At 39.6% G+C, this 27,142-nt stretch overlaps 1 protein-coding gene across 2 annotated transcripts in view; it reads right to left on the minus strand.

Annotated features, from left to right (window-relative positions):
* COL6A2 (collagen type VI alpha 2 chain) overlaps positions 1 to 27,142 on the minus strand; it is a 59,749-nt gene that overhangs the window by 2,221 nt on the left and 30,386 nt on the right. The window contains exons 5-28 of one of the 2 annotated variants that reach the window (XM_073646771.1): positions 26,158 to 26,223; positions 24,043 to 24,096; positions 23,915 to 23,959; positions 23,781 to 23,807; positions 23,666 to 23,692; positions 23,536 to 23,580; positions 23,120 to 23,173; positions 20,796 to 20,858; positions 19,511 to 19,573; positions 18,497 to 18,586; positions 18,264 to 18,326; positions 16,298 to 16,360; positions 15,751 to 15,813; positions 14,415 to 14,477; positions 12,227 to 12,277; positions 12,106 to 12,141; positions 11,716 to 11,778; positions 11,505 to 11,567; positions 11,146 to 11,181; positions 10,929 to 10,974; positions 9,250 to 9,402; positions 7,599 to 8,051; positions 6,313 to 6,351; positions 4,656 to 5,090 (exon numbers count right to left, since the gene is read on the minus strand). In XM_073646771.1, coding sequence (XP_073502872.1) covers positions 4,795 to 5,090; positions 6,313 to 6,351; positions 7,599 to 8,051; positions 9,250 to 9,402; positions 10,929 to 10,974; positions 11,146 to 11,181; positions 11,505 to 11,567; positions 11,716 to 11,778; positions 12,106 to 12,141; positions 12,227 to 12,277; positions 14,415 to 14,477; positions 15,751 to 15,813; positions 16,298 to 16,360; positions 18,264 to 18,326; positions 18,497 to 18,586; positions 19,511 to 19,573; positions 20,796 to 20,858; positions 23,120 to 23,173; positions 23,536 to 23,580; positions 23,666 to 23,692; positions 23,781 to 23,807; positions 23,915 to 23,959; positions 24,043 to 24,096; positions 26,158 to 26,223 — 2,022 coding nt within the window. In that variant the 3' untranslated portion in view covers positions 4,656 to 4,794. Of the gene's footprint in view, positions 1 to 4,655; positions 5,091 to 6,312; positions 6,352 to 7,598; positions 8,052 to 9,249; positions 9,403 to 10,928; positions 10,975 to 11,145; positions 11,182 to 11,504; positions 11,568 to 11,715; positions 11,779 to 12,105; positions 12,142 to 12,226; positions 12,278 to 14,414; positions 14,478 to 15,750; positions 15,814 to 16,297; positions 16,361 to 18,263; positions 18,327 to 18,496; positions 18,587 to 19,510; positions 19,574 to 20,795; positions 20,859 to 23,119; positions 23,174 to 23,535; positions 23,581 to 23,665; positions 23,693 to 23,780; positions 23,808 to 23,914; positions 23,960 to 24,042; positions 24,097 to 26,157; positions 26,224 to 27,142 lie in introns of those variants that run through there. The other variant, XM_073646769.1, reaches the window with a different exon arrangement.

Genomic DNA, 27,142 nt, shown 5'->3' on the forward strand with positions numbered 1-27,142 from the left:
CAATCACTAATCTGCTAATAGCCCAATGCAGAGCAGATTTGTAATAGTGGAACTGAATTGTCCGGAAGGCCGGAGGAGCACAAATACAAATATGAGAATACATTTCAGTGAAAATGAATTCTATTCAAATTTTGCAAAAATCTGCATTGGCCAAAATGCTGATTTTTTATTTGCTTTCACACGGATTCAACGAAATGGCAGTCACTAGCCGTCATTTTTCTGTGCTGCAAAGGGCCCTCAAAAGGTTAAAAAAATAAAAAATACTTAAACTCACCTTACCACTCACCTCTTCGGCCCCTTTGTTCTTCATCATCACTCATTTGGTCCCTGTCACATCTTTTGATCCCCGCCGCATGTTCTGAAATCCCCAAGTCTCTCACACTGGGGAAGGACTACCGACTCCGATGACGCTCAGGGACAGTTTTGCACTGATGCGTGCAAGGTCACAGCGCATGTTGAGACATTATGACGTTGTGACTTTTTGTATGTTTGCGCAAAGCCTTCCCAGCCAGAAGTCCCAGCTCAGTGTGAGAGGCCTGGGAATTTCAGCACAAGCGGCGGGGATCAGAACATGTGATGGTGACCAGATTTTGATGGTGAAGAGCACAGGATCTGGAGAAATTAGTGGTGAGGGGAGAGTAAGGATTTTTTTTACTTATTACATTTATTATGCTCTGAAATCTAGAAAGACCTTAAAGCATAATGAAGGACATTAAATTTGTGGAGAATAACTTTTCCACAAATCAAATTTTTGGGGAAAAATTAATTTTAACTGATCCTCTAATCTCTAAATGCAAACTGTGAAGACTCTGACAATACAACAACTATCATTTACGTCCAGGGGGAGTAGTGACTGAAGCTAAATGCCTCACCAGACTAGTCCGGGTTCAGTAATATATAACCAGCTAATGTATATAAGTTCATTTTTCTCGATACGTGCAGATCCAAAAATGAATAAACATATAAAACCACGTGCACACGTTGAGTATTTGGTGAGGTTTTTTTACCTCAGTATTTGTAAGTAACCAGGAGTGGGTGAAAAATACAGAAGTGGTTACGTGTTTCTATTATACTTTTCTTCTGATTGTTCCATTTACTGGTTTTGTCTTACAAATACTGAGGTAAAAAACTCATCAAATACTCAACATGTACACATGACCTTACTGGAACACATGAATAAATGTCTGAGGCCATGTGCACATGATGTTTAGTGAGTTTTTTACCTCAGTATTTGTGAGCCAAAATCAGGAGTGGAACAATCAGAGGAAAAGTATAATAGAAACACGTCACCACTTCTGCATTTATCACCCACTCCTGGTTTTGACTTACAAATACTGAGGCAAAAAACTCACAAAATACTGAAGTAAAAAACTCACTAAACACCATGTGCACGAGGCCTCAGACATTTATTCATGTGTTCCAGTAAGGCCATGTGCACATGTTGAGCATTTGATGAGTTTTTTACCTCAGTATTTGTACGCCAAAACCAGGAATGGACTGGAAAGTATAATAGGAACACGTCACTCACCACTTATGTATTTATCACCCACTCCTGGTTTTGGCTTACAAATACTGAGGTAAAATACTCACCAAATTCTCACCATGTGCACGTGGCCTAAAATGTCATAGAAAGAGACTTGACAGGTTCCCTTTAATTTGCCTACATACTGTAGATGTTTAGTGATGCAATATTACAAGTGACATTCACATTGCAATATTTTAATTCTGTGTCACATCCCAACATTTCTAGTCAATGAATGGATACGAACAGGTATAATCAGAAAAACATTTCTATTTTCCATTAATTTGAATTGCTCTAATTGTAACAATACTATACAGAAGTAACAAAGAACACAAACATGACTTCATGGATGCCATCTTACTGTGTATGTTGCAGTTATCAAATTTACATTTCCATGGACACATTCTCACAAGATCACATACAAGCGTGTATACATTTCATCAAGCAGTGAGATGCAGACAAAATGAGAAAAGTAAAGTGAAAGTAGATAATGAAGAACTTTACTTAAAATTTGGTTTCTAAGCAACTCGTAGAATACAATTAACTAAGCAAACTCCCTTTTTTTTTTAACTTTTTTAACCCTAAAGGTGTTTTATTATGTATGATGATCATACTTAGCAGTATGGACGTCTTAGAGGGTTCACCTGTGGGGACCTCATTCTATGATGAAGAGATGGGAGCGCTTTAAAGTATAAATCTGACCAATCACTGCACTACATGGTGGTCCGTTAGTCTGAATGGGCACTGCGAACAGCAATACTATATTTCTGAAAGGGACAGGCCAAATGTATAGCCAGACATATCTCCTCCACTAATAGAAGCTAGCCTTCATCCAATGTAGTTCAATTCTGAAACGTGAAATCCGAGGAAACCGAGGCACCAAAGGCAAACCCTTCTAAAAAACTTGATCTTCATTCCATAATGTTAGAAACAGGTTCATAGCGGTATTTTTTAGGCTTGAAAGAGGCCAGATATAGCTGAAACATTGCCTTGTCTTGTTGTGACCTGTTTCTAACATTATTGAATAAAGATCAAGTTTTTTAGAAGAATTTGCCTTTGGTGCCTCGGTATTCTCGGATTTCTGAATTATCTTGGCCCCAGTAGGAGGCCCTGCTGAGTTAAGCACAAAATTGGCCAATGGTGAATGAATGTTTATTTTCTATTGGATTGAGTAAATTCTGAAATGTGAGATCTTTACAGTTGTTTGCAATGTTCTAGAACTATATACTGGTAGTTGTATTAGATGTTTCTTTTTTCTCTACCTAGGTTCATGAAATAATAGCACCAATGACAAACATAGGGAAAGCTAAAGGACTGAATTTAAAGAGCTTACAAGAAAACACGTAATTTCTTTTCTTTAGGCCCTACAATTATTTTGGATGTAAGGGAGAGTGATAGATTAGGGCTACCAGCACTATAACCAATATTTAAAAGTTCTTAGTATGGTTAAAGAGGACCTTTCACCAGTTTGAGCATGTTAAACTGGCCACATCATGGAGTGGGGGCTGAAGAGCTGGGTAAAACATAGTTTTTTAATTTTTAGTTTCTCCTCTCTGTTGCAAAGATATTAGCTTGTATAGTTTAGGTTATAATTTTTGTTAAAGGTCAACTTGGTGTTACCAGAGATTTGTCTCAGTGGGAGTGTGTTTTCCCCTGCATGAGCTTGACTAATCACAAGCATCATGCAGGGAGGAAAGAACACACTCTTTTCTCCTCACTGATCTCTGCAGCTACTGCGAAGACATACAGCAGAGCTGAGTTATGTATCATTACAAACACTTCTACATCTCATTTCACAGCATTCAGTGTAGGGGGGTGAGAGCTGACAGCACTGTGAGATGAGATCTAGAAGTGTTTGTAATGATACATAACTCAACTCTGCTGTATCTCTACACAGCAGTTGCAGAGATCAATGATGAGGGCATGCTCTTTTCTCCTCTACATGACACTGCCTGCTTATCATTGGTTAAGCTCATGCAGGGAAAGAAGTACACACCCCAGAGACAAATCTCTGGTAATGGCAGTTGAACTTTAACAAATTATAACCTTAACTTTACAAGCTAACATCTATGCAACAAAGTGGAGAAATAAAAATAAGAAAACTATTTTTTACTTAGCTCTGCAGCCACTATCACATGATATAACCAGGTTAACATTCTCAAACTGGTGAAAGGTCCTTTTTAAGCATTAAAGGGAACCTGTCAGGTCCCCCATGCCCTCCAGCCCAGCAGAATTCACCTCTGCATGATTAAAGTCCCTCCCCAACCATCTCTGTATAACTTAAGTCAGTTAATTAAATGCTTTAAAAAAGCATTTATAATGTCCCCGTTTGCTATTCTAATGAGGGCTTTGACAAGTCGATGAGGTGTTAGTTACCCCAGACTAATCAGCCCGCTTTTCATGTTATCACTCCCCTGTGGGTTTGATAACATAATCTGCACGAGCCGCCACTATCACCAGTTTATGCAAATCTGCGCATGAGCGTCGCTCAATCCGGCAGCATCACTGCATCTCTGAAGCCAGATGTACGCTTCCAGCCTTCAGAGGCGCATTGTGCGTGACCAGAAGCCATCTCTGAACTTCCAGACATGCGCAGTGCATGCCTCTGAAGCTGAGAAGCGTACCCCTGGCTTCAGAGACGCAGTGACGCTGCCGGATTGAGCAGCGAGCGTGGGCAGATTTGCATGAGCCGGCGATGACGCTGGCTCATGCAAATTATGTTATCACGCCCACAGGGGTGTGATAACATGGAAAGAGGGCTGACTAGTCTGGGGAACTAACGCCCCATCGACTAGTCAAAACCCTCATTAGAATAGCAAACGGGGACATTATAAATGCTTGTTTAAAACATTTATTTAACTGAGTTAAGTTATACACTGGTTGGGGAGGGAGTTTAATCATGCAGAGGTTAATGCTGCTATTTTGGAGGGCATGGGGGACCTGACAGGTTCCTTTTAAGGAAATGAGTAAATGTATTGGTTAAATAAATAACTGTTACACTAAATGTTTATTTGTAAATGTATCATATTTTATGTATGTTTAGTTACATTTCATAAAATATAATATACTGTATGGTTATTAATACTTTCTTCATGCCAGAGTCCTGCCTGGGAAATAGCTGTATAGATCTAGGCTTTGTATGTACATCTGCATAACTATCAAGTTTACATTTAGAACACTCATAAATCTCTTTATATATATATGTATACACCCGTTAAACCTGTAACAGGTGCATGCTGCCTTCATAACAAATGTGAAATAAGAACATCACTTTAGCAAATTCCGGTTAGTGCATTTGCATCGCCTACAATGTCAGTATGAACCCTTCTAAAAGCATCAATAAACAGCCCGGTCCAGTTCTGCCTCTCATCTCCGATGGAGAATTTGGCTCTCTCGGCTGTATAAACCATCATAGCAATGAGCTGGGAGTGTGTTGGGGGCTCGGAGCTTGCCTTCTGAGACTCAAGGTATTCAGCAATCTGAGGGAAGGTTTTAGGAAAGACGACCTTCACACCCTCTTCACTTTGGTCGTAATTAACGATAGTTTCGGGGTTATGTCCTCTCCCACCTGCAAGTGAGGGCCAGAAGGACAGGGTCAGGGTTCCCTTTACCCTGAGATAATAAGCATTAAGTTGTTTATAGATATTAGGAATTCTTTTTTTGCAGTTCTTAATTTTATAATCCTTGACCAATAGGTTTTAGTTAGTTATTTCTGCTTATCCAAATGGTGCAGGTCAGAGAAGTATCAAAAACATATTAGAAATGGTAGGAAACAGCTTACAAGAAATAGTGGAAATGTTAGCAACAGAGGAAGCAAGCAAAATTGTAAAATACTAAGCAGACCAGGCAATTTTTTGGCTATATCATAGAGCTTTTTTGTTGTGAGGAAGAGGCTTAAGGCCTTGTGCTAACATTAAAAAATGTCTCATCTCATCTCATATAAAGAGGAGATGCATAAATGTTGTTATTCTGCTACCTAATCCCTTAAAACTAGGAGTTTCATAGGCATCTTAATAGGCAGCATGAGTACTGGAGATGTTCCTACATAAAAATATGCAAAGGACTGCCAAAAATGTACAGTTTATATAATTATGTACTGTAGGTATGTTGGAAGAAACATATGGATGGGGTTAGCCTAAAATGTTAGGACCTTGAAATATATTAGCTGGACATTAATTATTTTTTGTTGTTCACTATAGGGGTTGACCCGTTTCAACTAACGTTAGCACACAGGCTCAGTGATGTGCAAAAAAACCCAGAGTTTTACTAACCCTTCTCTGGCCCTGCGCTGCCTCTACGCCACGGCCCCAATATTTGTTGGTTGGCTGCAGTGGTGACATCATATCAACAGAGCTGCAGTCAATCAGTGAGTTCAGCAGCTCTGCAGTTGTAGGCGGCACTAACCACTGATCTCAGTGATTGGCTCAACACATTGGAGCTGCAGCCAATTATTAAAGACCGTGCAGTAGAAGAGACCCAGCGCTGGACCTATGGAGTGTAAGTAAAGCTCAGTGTGTTTTTATTACACATCACTGAGCTTATGGTATGAAGATAGTTTAAAAGGGACACATTTAATGGCTGTGTTGGTGACAGTGGTGACAACTGCTATGTTTTAAATTCATACCTATCAATACATTGCAGCAAAGCAAAGAAATGTATAAAGCCAAGCTAAAATTTGAAGTATGATCACAGAACATAGGACGATGGTTTACATATATACACACATAAGAACATGTGCTTCCAGGATCAACTGTTGCAAAAATGAAAATGATCAAAGTAAAATATATTACCTGCTTGACATGGCAGATCCGGACATACAATTTGAGGGTCTATAGAAAAGACAAGATAAAGTAGTAAAATGAACACTGTGGCTTCAACAAACTTTGTGTAAATCAAAAGTGCAAATAAATGAAAGAAGCTTTGTAATATATCTTATCCACTTATGGGCCATTTATTCTTCCCTCTACCCCTGCCTCCTAAACTCATCATTCCCTCTGGTAAACTGATAAAATCCATCATGGTCACAGTAAGGATATGTTCACACATTGCATTTTTGCTGCAATTTTCCTTCGTATTTTTTTCAGTTCGTTTTTGCCATGAAAAAACGCAGCGTTTTACAGTACCAGCAAAGTGAATTAGATTTCTGAAATCTCGTGCACATGTTGCTTATTTTTTCTTTGCAGTATGTCAATTCTTTGTGTTTTTGTAATGTTTTTCAACCTTTTAAATGAATCAAATATGCAGCAAAAAATGCAGCAAAAAAGGGGGAAGAACATGTGTATTTTACGTAGAGTTTTTCCTGCCAACACTTTAGTATTTGCAGCAAATTTTTCTGCTGCAAATACTGTACGTGTGCACAAGCCCTGAAAGTCCCCATACGAAAATCTTGGTTAAACTCGCCAATATTGACATGCTGGGACCATGGTCTAATGTGAATGGGGGCGCCAGCCGATTGATGGTTGGGAGAGATATCAGTCGTGCTTTTCTGATTTCAGACTGCCAATCACATTGTTCTCCCTGAGATAAGTTAATGTGTCATTCGCCAACTTTCTTATTGTGATCATGGGAACGCTCAGCCGAGTGGGCGCTCCTGGGTAAGGGAGAGTTGGCTGAGATGGCTGTCTGTCGAACAATCAGCCGAAAAATTCTTTGGCCGACAGCGGTCTAATGTATATAGCCAGCCTAAGACAGACTGACAGCTCACTGCAGTGTTAAATTACAGCTGCTTATTTAAGTCTATGGAAAAAGGAGGTGTGAGGAGTCTAAGAACAGTCAAAATAGACACATTTTGCTGCTCTCTAGCAAGTGTTTTATCTCACCTCAGAGCTAAATTGAAAATGACACTGCTCAATGCTGCTGAAAGAAGTTCTCCATGCTGTTGCATCTGACCATGTGCTACAGAGAGACAGGAGAGCAGGAATCTCTCATTTCTCTGTGCATTATGTATGGGAGACATCACAGAAGCTCGGCTCCACCTTTTCTGTTTTACTTTACGTTGCAAACTTAAGCATGTATTTTTACATATATAAAAGTGAACTATTGCTGTAAAGATAATTCCTAACACATTTTCATGTACCTGGGCAAATCAGTTGTTCCATGTTGCTGATAAACTCATCAGCTACGAGTTCAGAGAAATGTTTCATCTTCTGAACTTGCTGCTTATTGTCGCAGGCGATGGAAGTCAGGGTTTCAGAGTCATCTTCTTTGTTAAACATGTCACCAATACCAATAGCATTTACTGTAACATGGGGGTCACACAGTGATTTTAGAAGATCATCTGGGTCCCTGGGATCGTGACGTCCATCAGTAATGACTACAGCAAACACTTTAGCTTTCTCTCGTCTTGTTTCCTTGATCAGCTGGTTGTATGCAAACTGCAGAGCAGATGGGGTCCATGTTCCTCCGGCAATCCACTCAAGGCGCTTTACTGCTTCTTTGAAACTTGATAGAGAGTCAATGCGGGGATCATTCAGTTGAATCGCCTCAAATGTGCCTTCATGACTGTACTGAACAACACCAACTCTAGTACCTATGGGGTAATATTTTTTTTTATTATGATGCATTTTTAATCAATAAATAAACAAATTGTAAAAAAAAAATGTTTTTTCAAAATGTGGAAAGACCAATTAAAATGCTTTAGGAAAAGGATTATTTGAATGCAGCTATGTAAAATAATATCAAATAATATTTAATATCACTAATATCATTAATTTTTCTTGTTACTCCTGGTAATTATTATATTGTGTTCAGATGTATTCCATTGCTTTGACAAAATGCTGCTACCAGTGGCTGACATGATTGGATGAACCTCATTGGTCAAATAGACCACTTACAATGTAAAATTGCACAAAAAAAATGATGGCCCACAGAGGTTGCTTGTGACCGTTTGCGAGAAAAGATATGTGAAAATAAAATATATTTTTAAAAATCTAAAAAACGTAATTCACAAAAAAAAAAAAAGATTTTGTGGGCATGCATTATATAAAAAAATACCCTTATTATAAATTCACACGGCTGTAATATTATACCTCTATAAAGGGCATGAACAAACCAAAACAACACGAGTATATTAAAGCTAATATATCTTTATTGAATAAACAAAGTTTTAAGTCACTGATGAAGAAAGGGTGAAACGCGCATTGGGGGGGCGGGGACTGCACCCAATCAGTGGCATCTCTTGTAAGTGCTCGTATGGACCTTGTTTGTATGTATTATTAGGCATATCACAGCCTTACAATTATTGTGATATATATCGTCTAATTTGGCTCTTATGCACTGATTCCTGAGTTGCGTACTCAGCTGGCATAGTGTATGGCTTGTCCCTGTATTTAAATAGCAGCACCTGTTTCATGTTTTTAACAATTTGATACTCTGTTTACTCAATAAAGATTTATTGAGTTGAATATACGCATGTTGTTTGAGGTTTGTAAATGCCCTTTATAGAGGTATAATAGTATTTTTGAGTTGTGGCCCTGGTTACTTTTAAGTGATTTTGCATGGGATATACATTTAGTTATTAATACATGGCTGTAATACTCTAAATAGTTAATTAAGCAGGTTACTTAGCGTACAATAGAAACATGTAATGTGCTATATAAAGCATAAACAATGGCAAAAAACTATTTTCAAGTTTGAAAAAGTTAAATGTATACAATTCTCAAACAAAGATGGACAAATGCTGTTTTGTTTCTGCAAAATTATGTCTTGCACCTCAAAACATAACTTACCTACAGCAGAGCTTGGATCTTTAGCCATAGATCCAAGTTTGCTTACAACATTAATGACAAAGTTCTTCTCCAAAGTAAAGTTTGTATATCCAATACTCTCAGAGCTGTCGATAATAAAGACAATATCCAGGGCACCACATTGCTTCTCACAATCTGTAGGAGCAAGCAAGAGTGGTAAGTCAATGAAACTTTAAGACATTAACATAATTAATCTATAGGTACCTAATTACAGGCTACAAGAGCATAAATTAGCACTTGTAAAAGAAGGATGCAGATTAAAGATTAGCTAATCAAATTTGTCACAAATTTCATAAAAACGTTGAAATCTTCCAAAGCCGAATTTTCTGGAATTCGATTCACACAAATCCAGCAAAAAAAGCGACCAACTAATCAACTATTTGCCGTATTCTCTATAGGGCTGGAAAGGGGTTAATAAATATTATAACCACCTGTCCTAGCAATGTCCCTTACCTATTTGCCTCCACATCTTTCCTCATAGTCCTCAACTCAATTCAAATAAGTTTTCTCTATGATTTTCTCTTCTTCGGTCACTGACTACGCCTCACGTATCCACAAAAGGTGCGGAGCATATTAAAGAAGTGCATCACCCAATGGGGTTCACATGGGGTGATGTCAACCACCAATGTGCAACACAACCCATGTGAATATGTAAGCCTTAGTCAGAGCCAGAATATTGAAGGAGAGAAGACCGAAGAGAAGCAAGTGGTGTACCAGGCGGAGAGTTGCAGCTGCAGGTGAGTATAAACTTTTAGTTTTTTTCATCCCTTCCCAGCCCTATTATTATTACCCTTTGGGGTCTTGACAGACTCCAAAGCATAATAAATATCAATTTAGGACAAATTTGATTTGGACAGAATTTTATGCAGACATAATCAAATCTGCCAGCCGATTTGAGCAGATTATCGGCTGATTATTGGCTGCACGAAATAAATTCACTTATCTCTAATGCAGATTCTAGCTAAAGGGGTTTTCTGGGACTTTAACTTTGATGGCCTATCCTTAGCATGGGTAATCAATGTCTGATTGGTGGGGGCTTGACACCCAGCTTCTCACCGATAGGCTGTTCCCGGTGTCAGCCGCAACTGCTCCGTCACAGAGCTGCACAGCACAGCTCAGTCGATGGAATAGTGGCCACAGACGGATACTGCACATCCGCCCCTATTGATTTGAATAGGGGGCGGATGTGCAGTATCTGGCCGTGAGCACTATACAGTAAACGGAGCTGTGCTGTGCAGCTCTGGGCCGTCGTTGACACCGGGAACAGCTGATCTCACATATCAATTATAATTAATGGCAGCAAAGTTTTGCTGGTAAATCGTGGTGCAACCAATTAACACTCGAAATAACGTTGACCACCTTAATCAATTCATATTACATTCCAGAAACACATATTCATGTTGTGCAACCATAGAATCAGCTTAGTATGAAGATTTTGACTAGAACGAACCATTGTACATAGCAACGAGGCAATTTTAACGCAGATTTATTTTCACAAGTGGAAAAAAAAAGTTTTGCCAAAGCTAAATTTAGAAAAACTAGTGAAGGACATACAGTATCTGTCTATATCATAGTAAACATTAAGGATTTGATATTCTTTAAAATAAAATGGCATGCATTTTTATAATGGGAAGTTGTAAATTATATATTTAATAACTAACCACAGCATCCACATGTCTCTCGAACATAAGTCATTACATCACATTCCTAGGGAAGAAAAAAATCATTAGTTGCATCAAGAATAAACCGTATATTGAGGATTTAACAATTTATTGCATCACATTGATACATTTGATTGTAGTTTTAGTGTGTTGGATTGAAACATATAATTAAATCAGAAGTACTTCTTTTCTTTTTAGGAACTTTATATATACTCACTGTTAAAGCTGGGTCACCAGAAGGGCCCAGGTCACCCTAAAATGGAAAAAAAAATGTCAAGCAATTTTCAAGTTGTCAACGCCAAAAATAAGCAAGTGAATGATGATCCATACAAAAAAAACAATTTTTCATTTTGTACAGTGATATAGCCAAAACTTTGGCAGTCACTTCTCCGATATAATTTCTTATACATTAACACGCCTACCCATCATGTGTACACTTTGTGGGTAGATACCCCTAAATACAACAGATATGTATACTGATGACTTGGGATATAATGAGCTGAGATTGGTTATACCAGTTCATATAAAGGTGAACTTGAAAGACTATATGACTAATATGTAAAAGCAAAAATATACCGGAAGTCCAGGGCCTCCAGTTGGTCCACGTGGGCCTGGTTCTCCAACAGGTCCTGGGTCACCCTGTGCAAGAGGAACTCAAATTAAAAAAACTACATTATGACGATTTATAATGCTACAATTATCACTTTCCTACAAATTAGTAAGTCAAAGAATCTAAGAACATAGTGGGGTTAATATGGCAACTATACCAAAATCAATGTCTACTTACAGGCTCTCCTTTTCCTCCCTTTGGTCCAGCAGCTCCTTTAAGACCAAAGTCTCCTCGTCCCCCCTGCAAAAAATAAGAAGATGGAATATTTTTAAGCTTAAATAACATAGATTGTATTGGTTGTATATGATGTATAAATTCATCAATACACCTGTGGTTCTCAAACAAACACTGTAGAATTGACTGGTATATGGTGATATGTGATCATGGCACAGTAGGGCTCCTGGTGCTCAGAAGACTTGATCCTGCTTGATACAATACAACACTGAAGGGCCTCAAAAAGGCACCTACACCGACCATAATACATTTTGGCACAGGACAGATATTCATTTAAAATAACAGAATTACCCAAAGGTGAAATTGCTAGTTTAAGACAAAAATGTGTCTCACCAGTGGTCCTGGAAGCCCCTTGTCTCCCTTATCACCCTAAAATAAAAATGAGAAAATCAATATCAATCTGCCACTACATCAACAATCATTTTTTTTAAGACTTGGTGCATATCATACTCACTGAAGTGCCGCGGGGTCCTGGATAACTAATACCAGGTCTCCCTCTGTCTCCCTGTAAGAAATAAAGAATTTATTGATAAAATCCATTATTGGAGATTATTCTATATAGGAAAAAATACGTCACAGATGTCAGCTTTTAAAGACTACAGATCAAGTTTTTACATGTTATAGAAAACAAATATATATTGTATATACGATTTTAAAAGTCATTTATAACCTTTACATAAAAGTAAGTGTCTTAACCAATTAATTACTTTTGAACAGGCCTGGGTAATGTAAGCCCCCCCCTATGCCCTAGTAAAAGGGGGTTTCATGATAATACGGACCCTTCTATTTATTGTAGTATTCAGCCCCTCACAACCTCTTTTTCTTCAGGTTATTTAAGGGTCAACTGTTTTAAATTTGTCAGCTGTGGGAGCCACGAGCAGGTTATTCTGGTCTGATCTGTTTTTTTGGTGGTCATTTTTCCTCTATTCTGATTGGATATCGGAAAAAGTGCGGGAAAGATGTTGGATATAAAAGACAGCTGTTCGCCAGCTGGGCGGCATTCCAGCTGTCAGAAGATAAGAAGATCCCGTCCTCCCTCCCTCTTTTATGACGTATTTTTGTTATTTTTGTCGTGATTGTTGATTTGTGGGAAAATCCCCCAGTGAATGCTGGGTGGATTGGAATTATTTATTGGTAAATTAATTATTTATTTGTTGGTTATTAATATTATATTTATTAATAAAGTTACCCAAAATAAACATCACGGCCATTATTTATCCACACCTGTGTTATTGTGATTTTATTATAAGAAATGGGTTTTGTATTATCATGTATGGCCAGCAAACCAGGACAGCCAAGGAACTGGAAACAGCGGCGTACCACCATTCCCCCACCTGGCGTCTCAATTTCACCAGTATCTGCATACTCAAGATGCAGATATCATTGAGTTCATTGGTAGAACAGGGAACAGTCAGTTCCCTCTTGCACCATTTGGCCTGTGCAACTAAGTCACTAAGTCTCAGCACAGCAGGGGGGCTGTGGGTCCATCTTACTGTAAATGGAACTCTAGGGGCCATCATACTGTGTATGGGACTGAGGGAGCCATGATACTGTGTGTATGGGGGGCTGTGGGTTCCATCAAACAGTGTGAGGGATCTGTTAGGGTCACCATTCTGTGCAGGGGGGCCTGTGGCTCCATCTTACTATTTTGGGGCCTGTGGGGGCATCATACTGTGTTTGTGTGGGGGGGCTGTGGGAAGCATCATACTGTGTGTGTGGGGCTGTGGGATGCATCATACTGTTTAAGGCGGGCTGTGGGGGAATCATACTTTGTGGGGGATGTGAAGTCTATCATACTGTTTGGGGGGAGATTGTGAGCCATAATACTCTGTGTGGGGGCTATGGGAACATACTGTGTGGGGAGCTGTGAGGGCATCATACGGTGTATGGAGGAGTGGGGGCTCTTGGGTGCAGCATACTGTGTGAGTGTGTGTGCCAGCATATTGTGTTTGGGGGTGATGTGGGGGCATCATACTGTGTGTGAGGACATTATTCTGCATTGGGATGAGTGACTGGGGGCATCATACTGTGTGGGGGGAGCTATGGGGACATCATACTGTGTGAGTGTGTGTGCCGGCATACTGTGTTTGGAGGTGATGTGGGGGCATCATACTGTGTGTGAGGGCATTATTCAGCATTGGGGTGGGTGACTGGGGACATCATACTGTGTGGGGGGAGCTATGGGGACATCATACTGTGTGAGTGTGGGTGCTGGCATACTGTGTTTGGTGGTGATGGGGGACATCATACTGTTTGTGGGGACATCATTCTGTAGTGAGGTGGGTGACTGGAGTCATCATACTGTGTGGGGGGGTAGTGATCAAGGTACAAGGTGAACAACAGGAGCAGTATGATTTACTGCTTTTTATAAACTATATACAAAGTAGTACATTATGTAATTTTGTTTAGCTTATACTGATAAAAATATATGAGACAATAAGCCCTATCATAACGTGTTTTAGAAGTAGCTCACTATTCTGCTCAGTATTAAGTGATAGTAGTAATAATAATGAGCAGAATTAAGTTCTGCCCTCTGCAACAGTGACAGTCTCTCATGTGGCTCCTTGGGAAAATTAATTGCACACCCCTTCTGCAGAAGAATATTTTAAATAAAAATCCTAAGAAATCAAATTGTTATTTACTTTGGGACCTGGTTGGCCTGGGTTCCCTCTTTCTCCCATGTCACCTGGGTCTCCTCTTGACCCCTGAAATGAAAAGCAATGACATTAATAAGAGGACTATGGACAATGTCAAACCAAATACAAATAAAATGATGCATATACCATATAATTATTTACAATACAAAAACAAAACTAGGCCGATGAGAATTTAAAGGGCATTCTCAAAGGATAAACTATAGCACTCATTTTTGATTATTTCTGATTCAACCTCAGGAACACCCTGAAAATCATCAAGAGTCTTCAGCATTGGCTTAGCTGCAGCCCCGTCACTGTTTTTCTTTGCACAGCATTGTTCACAGTTATATGCTGTGCAGAAAACTGCAGCACAAACCTGCACTGCCGGCAAGTCAAAAAGAAGCCGTGGATGAAGGCAGGTAGGAGGAGATCATAGGGCACCTGTCCTGTGAATCAATTTGCTGTTCTCCAAATGCTGAGAGCAGTGTGACCACTGTGAAATTTAAATATTTCTGGTTTTATTGCATATTGATATAAATAAAAGATATATCTTTTTCATCAAAATTTGACTTAAAAAGTTGTTCATTTTCTGAACATTGAGGTATGTGTTTTATCATAGTAATTGCGCAGTCAAATTATTGTTAAAGGGGTATTATAGTTACCACTGTGGATAGGTGACAACTATTTAAATGGGGATCTATAACTTCTGCTTAAATTAGGACTGCCTGAAATAGCCAAGAACAGCATCTTCTGCAGTCTCATAGAGGTTGATGATGCAGTAGGAGTGTTGTACAACTGCTGCTGGACTCAAAATGGGGACACAAGGCGATAATCTGTAGCAACTGGAATACTGTACCTCTTTAACTGTTTGAAAGCAGGGATTTTAAGATATAGCTATGTAAACCTAAAATTAGTTAATAAATTATGTATTGAAAAGAGCTACAGAGAATCAAATAAAGCGTTGGAATAATAGGAGTTGTGTTACCATCTTAAATTGGTAAAATTGCAAAGTGCTTGTAAAATCAAGCAACTCTGAAATTTACTTGTCATTAAAAATTTTCTCTGTTGTCAAGACATTAGAGATTTTAAATTTTATTGCTTATGCTTTATCATCTAGGTTACCAGCCACCTCTGCATTCTAACAGTGGTGGTCAGTATACTAGGAAAGGAGTGCAGCGCTTACAAGCTATTTACTTTAGAATTTGTAAGCACTGCTCTGAAGCTGACTGGATCACTGCCACATAGAGGTATGTCCATTTCATTATTAAATTGTCATGTATTCATGTACAGTGGATCACAATGAGAGTCGAAGAAAATATATAAAGTTAATTAGTAAACTTACATTTCTACCAGCTACACCTACAGGTCCTTGACCTCCTCTTGGTCCCGGAGCGCCACGATCACCCTTTAAGAACAACAGTATGACAATGATTGATAACATAACTGCTAAAGTAGAAGAAAGCCTAATTAAGCCTGATAATAATTGAATACCTGTATGTGTTGATGAATATATGTTATATTGTGATCAGAACAAGATTCTATCAGGCAACTTATTAATAGTGATCAATGAGTGGAACAGGTTGCCATGAGAGGTGGTGAGTTCTCCTTCAATGGAAGTCTTCCGAGGCTGGGCAGACATCTGTCTAAGATGGTTTAGTGAATCCTGCATTGAGCAGGGGGTTGGACACGATGACCCTGGTGGTCCCTTCCAATTCTAACATTCTATGATTCTATGAACTTACTACACACAGCTTGACCGCCATAAATGTACATTAGCTAAGCTTCATGAAGAAAGCTCTGTGTGTTATCATGATGCAAGGTTGGTTATAAGTGTGTAACTTTTGTGACTGTAGGCCAAATCATATACCTAAACATCAATTTGATTTTACCTTTCCCCCTTTCACTCCAGCTTCTCCACCAAGACCTCGTGGACCCTCTGGTCCTGGATCACCCTGCATACAAAAACAGCAAGAGAACAATCAAGAGAGATGTTGAAACTATTCTAAAAATGTTTTAAACTTTACTAGATTAAGATCTTAGACCCATTTTCACTTGTGATTTCCCATAAATCATCTACTTCACTCCAATATGTTGGACAAAATTATTATCAATACGTGAAGAACACATAGGATCCACTTAGATAGGCTGAAATCCAGGAACAAGCATTCCTAGGAACACTCATTTCTCAATTATCAGTCTAAACAGGCCGGAAATCACCTGATAAATGAGCAAAACACTTATTAATCAGGTGCAATGACTTTTAAGGAGTCTTAAAAATCATTGTTCTCGGCAGCACATCATCTTGAGTAACCAGGATATGTGCTGCATATAACATAATATTCTATGAGTGAAGAATTCTGGTTGGTCTGTCTAAACAGGCCATTAAATGATTACCGATTGACTTTTATATAGCCTACAGGTGGTCGTTTAGAGCAGTGGTCCCCAACCTTTTTTGCACCAGGGACCGGCTTGAAGCAAGATCATTTTTCCATGGCCCAGCAAGGAGGGGGTGGGGTGGGCGGGGCTTTGGTCATATGGGGGCGGGGTAATGGAGGGATTTGGAGTTTAGTGCATACTTATCATATAGTGTAGACCAGGTCCCCGCCAGGAGCTATGCCAGGAGCCCCACATAATGTGCTGTGCCAGGAGCCGCATCACTAAGGCCCCATCACGCCCTGCAGCAGGACAGGGCAGCTGTCCTGACAGCTGCTGTTCAGCTGCATTTACTTCATCCCAGGGGCGGACACAGACTGTAGTGGGCCCCTGTGCAAGAAATTTTTGGGGGCCCCCCCCGCCCTTCATAAGGCAACAAAGTTATGTAAACATAACCCCCCCATGTGCATCTCTCACCCCCCCATGTGCAGCTCACCCCCGTGCATCTCTCATCCCCCTCCGTGCATCTCTCATCCACCCCCCGTGCATCTCTCATCCCCTCCGTGCATCTCTCATCCCCCCCGTGCATCTCTCACCCCCCCGTGCATCTCTCATCCACCCCCCGTGCATCTCTCTCCCCCCGTGCATCTCTCACCCCCCCGTGCATCTCTCATCCACCCCCCGTGCATCTCTCATCCCCCCCGTGCATTTCTCATCCCCCCCGTGCATCTCTCACCCCCCCGTGCATCTCTCATCTCTCCCCTCCCTCCCATGTGCATCTCTCATCTCTCCCCTCCCCCCATGTGGATCTCTCATCTCTCCCCTCCCCCATGTGCATCTCTCATCTCTCCCCTCCCCCCCATGTGGATCTCTCATCTCTCCCCTCCCCCATGTGCATCTCTCATCTCTCCCCTCCCCCCCCATGTGGATCTCTCATCTCTCCCTTCCCCCATGTGCATCTCTCATCTCTCCGCTCCCCCCATGTGCATCTCCCATCCCCCCCACTCCTAGTTAATTGTATTTAAAAAAAAATAAAACTTGTTATACTTACCCCCATGCGATCCCTGCAGAATCCTGGCGCTCGTCCAAATCGCTGACACCAGGTTCTCCTGACTTCCGGCCATGTGACGGCGCCGTCACATGACCGGAAGTCAGGGGAATCATGAAGGTGCTGCCGCAGCAGCGCAGCGCTAAGATGTCCCGGACCCGGCGCTTAGCATGCGGCCGGGGGCCCCATGAGGAGAGAGACGCACAAGAGGGGGGCTCCGAGGGGGCTCCTACCGGCCGGGCCCCATACTGGAGTCAGGGCAGTCATGCCCTGATGGCGGCCCTGCTGGAGGCTGGAGGGGCCCCCTCTCCCCGCGGACCGGCTGAAAAACCCCAACGGCCCGGTCCTGGTCCGCGGACCGGCGGTTGGGGACCTCTGGTTTAGAGGCCGGAGTCAGAAAGTATAAATGGGCCTTAAACCGGCAGTTTGTTTACCTTCTCTCCTTTAGAACCGTCAGTTCCTGCACCTCCTTTGGTACCAGGATCTCCTCTACGACCCTAAATGAAAACAAAGTAGATAAAAAGGTGTCTACGAGATCACAAGAGTCTAAATGAGTAATCATAATCCATGCTGCACTAAGATGAACTACAGATAAAAGACCTAACATTGTGATAATGGCAACACATATTCATCAATCAAGTTTAAAAACAGACAAGTATGTTCTTACTGGTTCTCCTTTTGGTCCTTGTGTTCCGGGTCCGCCTTTATTCCCTTTCTCACCTGGAGAACCAGGAGCTCCAATGTTTCCTGCGGGACCCTAACAAGTTACAACCAAACAGAAAGGGTCAGGGTGGGGAAACATATTGATAAATAATAAGTTAAGAAACTAACAATTGGAAGTAAGGAAATCTAACTACGGAGTTTTTACGCACCACATGTAGAGAGAGAATATGTGAGAAACTGTAGACCTAGTCACAGTTTCACCTTGAATGGTGAAATTTGTGGAGGTGGAACTCGTGTACCATTTTATTGCATTTCTCATAATAAACATGTGTTAATGTCAATTAAAGCTAAATGCAGGTTTGACTTTGGAACCCAATGTTTCTGAACACATTTCACATTTCCAAAATTGGAACTACCGTGTTTCCCAGAAAAGAAGACATGGTCTTATATTATTTTTTGCTCCAAAAGATGGGTTAGGGCTTATTTTCATGGGATGTCTTATTTTTTTTCATGAACAACAATCCAAATTTGTTCTTGAACTAAAAATCAACATTTATTAAAATACAATCATGTCATCACACACACACACACACGTATATACACACACATACGTATAGAGACACACACTGCACATACATACATTATATATATGTATGTATGTATACACACACACTGCACATACAAACACATGTATATGCACACACTGCACATATGATACATACCCACCTAGTTTCTCTAGACTCCCGCAGTTAAAGGACCTTTGGTGACATCATGGTCACATAACTATGATGTCACCAAAGGTCCTTAAGTAGTCTTAACCTCTGAATTGAAATGTTGTGGGCTCCTAAGAGAGTTGTGACCTGGGCAATTGCTGTGTAATGGTGGCCCTGACTGTAACTAGGACTTATTTTTGGAGTAGGGTTTATATTTCAAGTATACTCAAAAAATCCTGGAAAATCATGCTAGTGTTTATTTTCAGGTAGGTCTAATTTTTTGGGAAACATTGTATGTTTATTACCTTATCTCCTTTCTCTCCAATAGTTCCAGGTAGTCCACTACGTCCAGGCCGACCAGGGTCACCCTGAAATATAAAAATACTGTTAATTAATAACAAATATTATAAACCTTATGTATCTTCTATGTTCTGTACTTACCAAATATGTGTCTAGTGCAATGCTTCAATAGGAATAATGTCATACCCTGGGTTATATTCCACTACTGACCTGCACTGAGCAGTACTGGTCAACAGACCCTTTTTTTAACTACACCCCTGTGTTCCCTTACCCTACTGGTTACAACCCCTGATGATTTCACAGAGGTTTGTACTAAGAGGTTCATTGGTAAATAATGGTCTGTTTTATTTTAAGTTGAATGGCAAGGGCAAAGATGATGCTTTACTCTCAAAACTACCAGCAAGAAATATTGCTGAATAGCTCAATACATATTTAGCTACTATACAGTATTCTAACATTTGTTCAGCCAGGGTATGTGCAGACTATCCGGAGCCACTGCGGCCCCGAGGCTGCAGAGAAGCCGCCTCCGGCTTCCGCTCATTATGCAAATGAGCGTCGGCCTCTTTTTTTTTCTCTCACATGCAGACTTTCCCCATAAGGATTAGGTCTATGGGGAAAGCCCACATGCGGACCTCCAGGAGAAATTGACATGCTGCGGTCTGGAAAGACGCTCCACATGTCAGTTTCCGCGGGTGATCCGCAGACGAATAGTGGGCATGAGATTTGTATAAATCCCATCCACTATGCTGTAACATCCGGCCGCTGCGGATTGCAATAATAATAATATATTATTATATATTATTGCATTATTATTATTGCAATAATATATTGCAATAATCATATTATATAGCACTGTGTACTTACAGATGCGCATTTTGCCTTTCTACCCATTTTCCCTTAGGTCTATGATATCATGTGATTAAAAACTGACTAGCTCAATCCTTCTAAACTCTATATAGAAACAAGAGGTCAATTTTCTTTGTATGAGTCATGAGTCACTGTAAAAGTCCCTGACGGGGATGAGGGAGCAGCTTGGTCAGGAAGTGAACAGGGGGGTGATAAATGCAGGGAAAAGAGACAGGAAGTTTCTACTTAGAGCAGAGAAAAGAGAAGAATTAGCTGAGTAGAAAGGCAAAAGGCAAAAAGAGCAATTGTAAGTACACAGTGCTATATGATATGATGACTGCAATATATTAAGAGGATAAAAACTTTGATGGGAGTGGTTCTTTAATTTTAAATCTGAGAAAATAATATATCAGACAGAATACAGAATATTAAATAAAAGTATACCTTAATTCCACGATCTCCATCTTCTCCCCTATCTCCTGCATCTCCTGAATAGCCATCGGGACCCTGAAAACATAGGTTACAAATATTTCACAAAAATTATAACTTTACTTAATGAAGCCATAAATAACAATTACATAGTCACAAACTTAAAACCGAGAAAAGACGATGGTCTAGAAATGTAAAAACACTGTAAATGGTAAATGGATTATATCGATTAAAGAACATCTGCTAATTGAATGCTTGAGGGTTAATCACTCTGACTTTCTCTATCTATATGTGGCAGTAAGACAAGTAATGATGCTCAATGAATCACTTAGTATGCAATGATTGATTTTTTTTTTTGAAAAATTCACTTATTAACTCCTTAAAAATGTATTATTTAGCAAACTGTTATATAATCTTGGAAAACCAATGTTAACTATCTGGGCACTGTTCGACACTAATGAACAGGGTAGTGTAAGTCATTATCTACCCGTTATTCATTTTTCATGTGGGCACCGTATTACCTAGGAACTGTTTGTATTATCTTGGTTCTGTTTGCATTACTTATGATCAGGGTGCCAACCGTTCAGAAATTCCAGGATAGTCCATAAAAATAGGGCACATTTTGTCTGTAAAATAAATTTTTGGTGTCTGTGATTTTTTTGAAGCTGAAGAAACCTCTACAGATTATTTTGACTGTAATTGTCATCATTTTACTGTTTACAGTGAATGCAACGGATGGCTTCCTATCAGAATTATGGTCTGTAGACATGGATCTCTGGTAATCATAATGTTTTATTATGGTTTTTCCAATGTGTTCGCAAAAAATATTGTCAACCTGTGATTTTTTTGATAACCTGTCTAGAAAAAATAAAAAGTCAAGTTGGCAACCCTGCTTATATTGCCACCCTATTTCGTTCCTTACCTGTACGCTATATTACTAGATACTATGCATTCATTGTCCTTTTCCGGTGTGGATGGTTTCCTTTAGCTCATTTAAGTTTGTTGAAGCAACTTGTGGTACCTCATTGATTTTATTTATGTGTGGTGCATACAAGAAGCAATGGAAAAACTTGGCTGTGTAAGTTTAGCACATGTTGGTGGAAGAGTCGGCCTGAAGGCACACCTGGGGTGCTGGAGTTTTGGCTGTGTTTGTTACCCAGCCAAACCAGATCTCACACTTTGCACTGATATGGGGCAGCGCTCCGAAACACAGTGTCTGCAAATTGAGATTTTGGTCTATCTTTTACCCTAAGTCATGTGGCAGGACTTGTTAAAGGGTCGATATTGACTTTTAGGATTGCTACTTCCAATAGGTGACACTAGAGTTCAAGTCCTCTTCCTCTCTAAAGAGGCAATTTGCATATTTAATTTCCCATGGCTTAAAAGTCTCCTCACAATGGCATGCCAGGCTTGGCATGTCACTCTCCACAGGTAGAAACGTTACCCCTTGGATCCATGTTATAAATCTTAACATTTGTTTTTGCCAGAATAGTTTTAGCCAGGATGGAGGTGAAACTGGGTAATACAATATCTATCTAAGCCTGACCTAAGTAATTTGGGCAAAGTTTGACGCTAGTACTTTGGGCACTATATGACACTATTGAACAGGGTAATGTAAATTCCTGTCAATTCAGTGTACAAACTTTTATCTAGCCATTTTGTGTACTATTGTAATTATTTTTGGACTGTTTGCTGTATCTATCCTGACACTTTATATTGTTCTTTATCTGGGCTCCGTATACCTGACTCCTATGGCCACTGTGAGCACTTTTTCACTGATAATGTGTGCACTAGTTATCTGGACACTATTTGCACTATGCCTTTAAGAACTGTATGACCCTTTATTTTTGGACACTAGGAAGCTTTTTATATGTGCACTCAATGATCCTGTTTACTTGGTATGTAACTAACTTTTCAGTTCGGTACTGTATCAGCTTTTCAGCTGGGTTCTGTTTTAACTACACATATATCACTTCCTAAAAGTAACCTACTGTATCATTAATGAAAAAAAAAATATATATACTGTATATTTACCTGCAGACATGGTGATCTGCAAATAAATACCATTTTAAACATGTGCATCTGCCTAATTGGAAGGGAAAAATGAAGCAAAGTGAGTGATTACAGCACACAAATTGTATAGAGGGTGCTGACTGTTCATTTTCCCAGGCAACGCCCATTTGACTATAAGCGAGACAGCCACATATATTCATAATGGTATTTACATGCAGATTAGTAAATTGGTTGAAGGTTTCTTTATCTGGGCCACTAAATGATGCTATCCTACACACCACTTCCGCAAGTTTATCGCTACAGTACATAGCCATGGGAAAACTTACCTTGTCTCCAGGGTCTCCTTTACATCCAGGAGCACCAATCCGACCAGCTCGACCCTAGACACAGAGACAGAGATTGTGTTTATGGTCCTATTATTATTGGTTCTTATTTTCTTTAACTTATTTAATATCCTTTTAAAAGATATATAGAATTTTGGATTGAATAATTAGCATGCATTAAAATTACCGGCGGAAAAAAAAAGTTAAACATTACTTATCACAATGAAGAAGATGGAGAAATTTTTTCCCCATCTTCTCTTCATCCGAGAGAATTGGATCACACTAAGCTGACACTTGGGTCACAGTCTGATCAGAGTTTGATCAGTGATCAGTGTGTGATTAGCATAATCGGCCCGATTCTCTTGATGAGAGAAAATACGTTGGTGTGACCCTAGCCTAGCACAATTTGATCTCCGTACCTTCTGTCCATCTGTGCCATTTCTTCCATAAAGTCCTGGTAAACCCTGTTACAAATAGAAATACAGGGGTTAATTTAGAATTAATTTGAGTTTAAACTATATATATATAAATTCTACAAACCCAACTTACCTTCCTTCCATCTGCACCAAAATCTCCCTAAAGAAGAAAAGCCACAAGTTTAGCACAGAACATGTGTTGTTGCCAAATCAGTAATGACCTTCGATAAGTTTAGTAGTAGTGTTACCTTTTCTCCTTTAGCACCAGGACCACCCTAAAATACAATAAAAAAAGAAAATAAAAAGTTAGAAGAAACATCACGTAAATGGCATGGCTAAAATATCTTATTGGCTATGTGTAGTTCTCAAAGTAACCACATACCTTAGGTCCAGGATATCCAATTGGTCCCTCAATTCCAGGATCACCCTAAAAATAAGACATACTAATGTGAGCTCCTCAAATATAAAATGATGCAGAATATAAATAATATACATACCAACATGGCTCACCTGACGTCCTTTTAGACCAGCAGCTCCAGGCTCACCAGCATTACCTTTGGCACCCTGAAATGGAGCAAAAAATAAAATCAGATTAAGGGTTTGTGCAGCATTTTACTGCTGTGAAAAACAGAATGTTGGTAGGATAAAAGGGTGCGTAAAATATGCTCTTTTTAACCGCATTTTTGAGTGCATTTTTTATGAGCTTTCACTTGTGGTTTTTACCCCATTCATTTGAATGGGTGAAAAATGCTTCAAAACAGCTGGAAGAATTGACAGGCTTCAGATTTGATAAAATGCATTGATGGTTCAAGTCTGCAAGGAAAAAAATAAGCAGCATGTACACGAGATTTCAGAAATCTCATTCACTTCAAATTGCTGCTTTTTTCCCATGGCAAAAACACACGGAAAAAATACAGCAAAAATGCAACATGTGAACCAACCCTGAGACATTTGTCAGTGAGGATATGCAGATATTTTATATGCTTCTTCTTTTTTTTTATGTAATGCGATATTTTTTATTAGTGAATCTTTGATTACTTTATGTAGAAATCTGCTATTTTTTTAAGTTTTATTCTTTTTTTGTCTCATGATTTTCACTGACTTTTTTTTCCACCAAAGTTATCAAAAAAGTTCATACAGCTCTTGAATTTTGAGCGAAAAAGAAAAAGGATGTTTATTTTTTACTTTAACTCATCTTGTGCCTTTCTAGCGCAAAAAGTCGCACATTCCACTAAAATGATGCAAAATTTGCATCAAAATATTTCTCGAATACATAAGATCATTCCAAGGCAGGACTAGAGAATATTTGGACAAAAATTTTGCAACTTTTCCAAAAGTTTCAAATGGTAAATCAGGAGAAAACATCTGCACAGACTAAACCCCAACTAGAAGGGTGAATTAAAGAATAAAAAAAACAAGAGAGCATATACATTTTTAATTTTACAAAATTTGCAAATTAAATAAAGAATATGGCACAAATGAAAAACAGGCGCAAAACACACAAAACTAGACAAAAAAGGCATAAAAGCAATGATGACTTTAACCCATTGAGTGTCCCATCTCTACCAGGACCTGATCCTGTGACATCTGCTTCAGTCGCCAGGCGCCGCCATATTCATTACGCGGGCGGTGCCGGTGAGAGAAGAGATGTTGGATCGAGAAGCTCTGGGTGGCACAAGTTTTGTACAGCCACTAAGATTAGGGTGGCTGGGACGTGCACTGCCATCCAGACAGTATGGGTGTATGTGTTGTCCAGCTGGAGTTATCAGCTCTCTGCTTCAGCCAATTGGAGAGCACCACACCCTACTTAAGCTTCCAACTTACTGCTGGAAGCAGCCAGTCTGGTGCGCCTCTGGTTCAGCCCTGTTAGTTCACCGCCATTATAGTGTGCTTGTTTCCTGGTTTTGACCTTGACCTTTTTTTTATTCACTATTCTTGTATCTTCCGATTTTGTACTTTTCTTGGTTGTTATCCGCCTACCTTACTTCTCCTGCCAGCCCGCACCACAGTACAGCCGCTTATTTCATGGCCTCAGCCCAGGGGCTCCAGTTACAGTCTGGTAAGCGGAGTGGTTTGTGCTAAGCCTGTCCGTGGTAACCATTTTAGAGCTGCCAGGTGTCCACTGACAGAGCCACATTACAATAAGTACAATTTATACTCTGCCCATTGTGAAGTTTCTACTGTGAAAGTGTGCTTTTTTGTTTACAACTTAGGCTAAATCCACAGTTTTTGTTGAGGTTGACAAAATCCACAAGTTTTCCAAGCAGAAACTGCTTCAGTAAACTGTCCATTTGGGGGGAGTTTTAGGGAAAAAAATATTTTCCCAAAGTGTTTACTGAAGTGGTTTTCAATCATTTCGGAAGAAGTTTTTCCTGAAACGTTTTAGCTGCTTTTTGATTGACTGGTCTTGTTTGCTGAAGATTCCATCAGGATCCACCACAAAGAAGTGACATTCATTTCTTTTTTTTTCTTCCAAACCTCTTTAGGCTATGTTCCCACAGTATGGATATTGAATGGTAAAGTTCATGCATCTTAGTGTCATACTTTGGGTGCACAGAGTTTATGCCAGTATTACTGATAAATACTATGCCCTACGTAAAACAAAGTTAAGAAATTTTCACTTACCTTCTGTCCTCTTTGACCAGGTTGGCCAGGAGGTCCCGATAATTGCAGGCAGCTCAGTCTGTAACACTGCAAGAAATAAAAAATTAATATTTAGAGCTGAATTCAGCGTAGATTCATGGCTATAACTTTACTTTTATTGTTTCTTAACTTCGTGCTTCTTCATTATGTTCACACTTCCTAGATACTTAAACAAGCACCCCTTTGATAAAGCAGGTACGCGAAACGCGCGTCAGGTGCTGAATTATCCACGGCTTTGAATTATCATGGGTAGGCAATAGTCCTTTATATACTGCACTGTGGATCTGACCCTGGTTGGGGTTTAATTTGCTGCTAATATGATTAGGATGTTACTATATGCATCTCTTTGACATTCCCCCTTGGTACTTTATGAATATTGCTCCCATATTCCTTATATTACCATGTCTCTTCCTGCACATTCTCCATGTTTCCTCAATCTATATAAACCTCAATTATTTCTGTGTGTGTATATATGTGTTTTTATGGTATTTCTTCTCAAAGTTCTATTTACTATTTTATACCTTTGGAAGTTTATGGTTACTCCATTTGCCTTTGCAGTTTCTCAGTTAAACATGTAAGAGACAGATTCCTACATATCTTTAGCCAGATAAATGCATTAAACCCCCTAAACAGAATTGTCTGTAATTATATTACGGCTACACGGCGACATATGTCTTGCAACGTGGCGGAATTACAACAATTCTGCAATGATGAATGGGCCAAAATTCCTCCAGAGTTATCGCAAATGCTTGATTGCAGTTGTTGGCGCTAAGGGCGGCCAAACCACTTATTAGGTTTAGGGGGCAATCACTATTTCACACAGGGCCCAGTAGGTTTACCTTAATAATAAAGACCTTCATTTAAAAACTGCATTCTGTCTTTCCTTGTGTTATCTTTGTCAAATATTTTTAAATTTGTTTTGTGATGTGTGACATAAGAAATCAGGAAGGGGGCAAACACTTTTTCA

Source organism: Phyllobates terribilis, unplaced genomic scaffold (assembly GCF_046119375.1).
Source record: "Phyllobates terribilis strain yellow unplaced genomic scaffold, ASM4611937v1 Scaffold_9__5_contigs__length_417890890, whole genome shotgun sequence".
NCBI lineage: Eukaryota > Metazoa > Chordata > Amphibia > Anura > Dendrobatidae > Phyllobates > Phyllobates terribilis.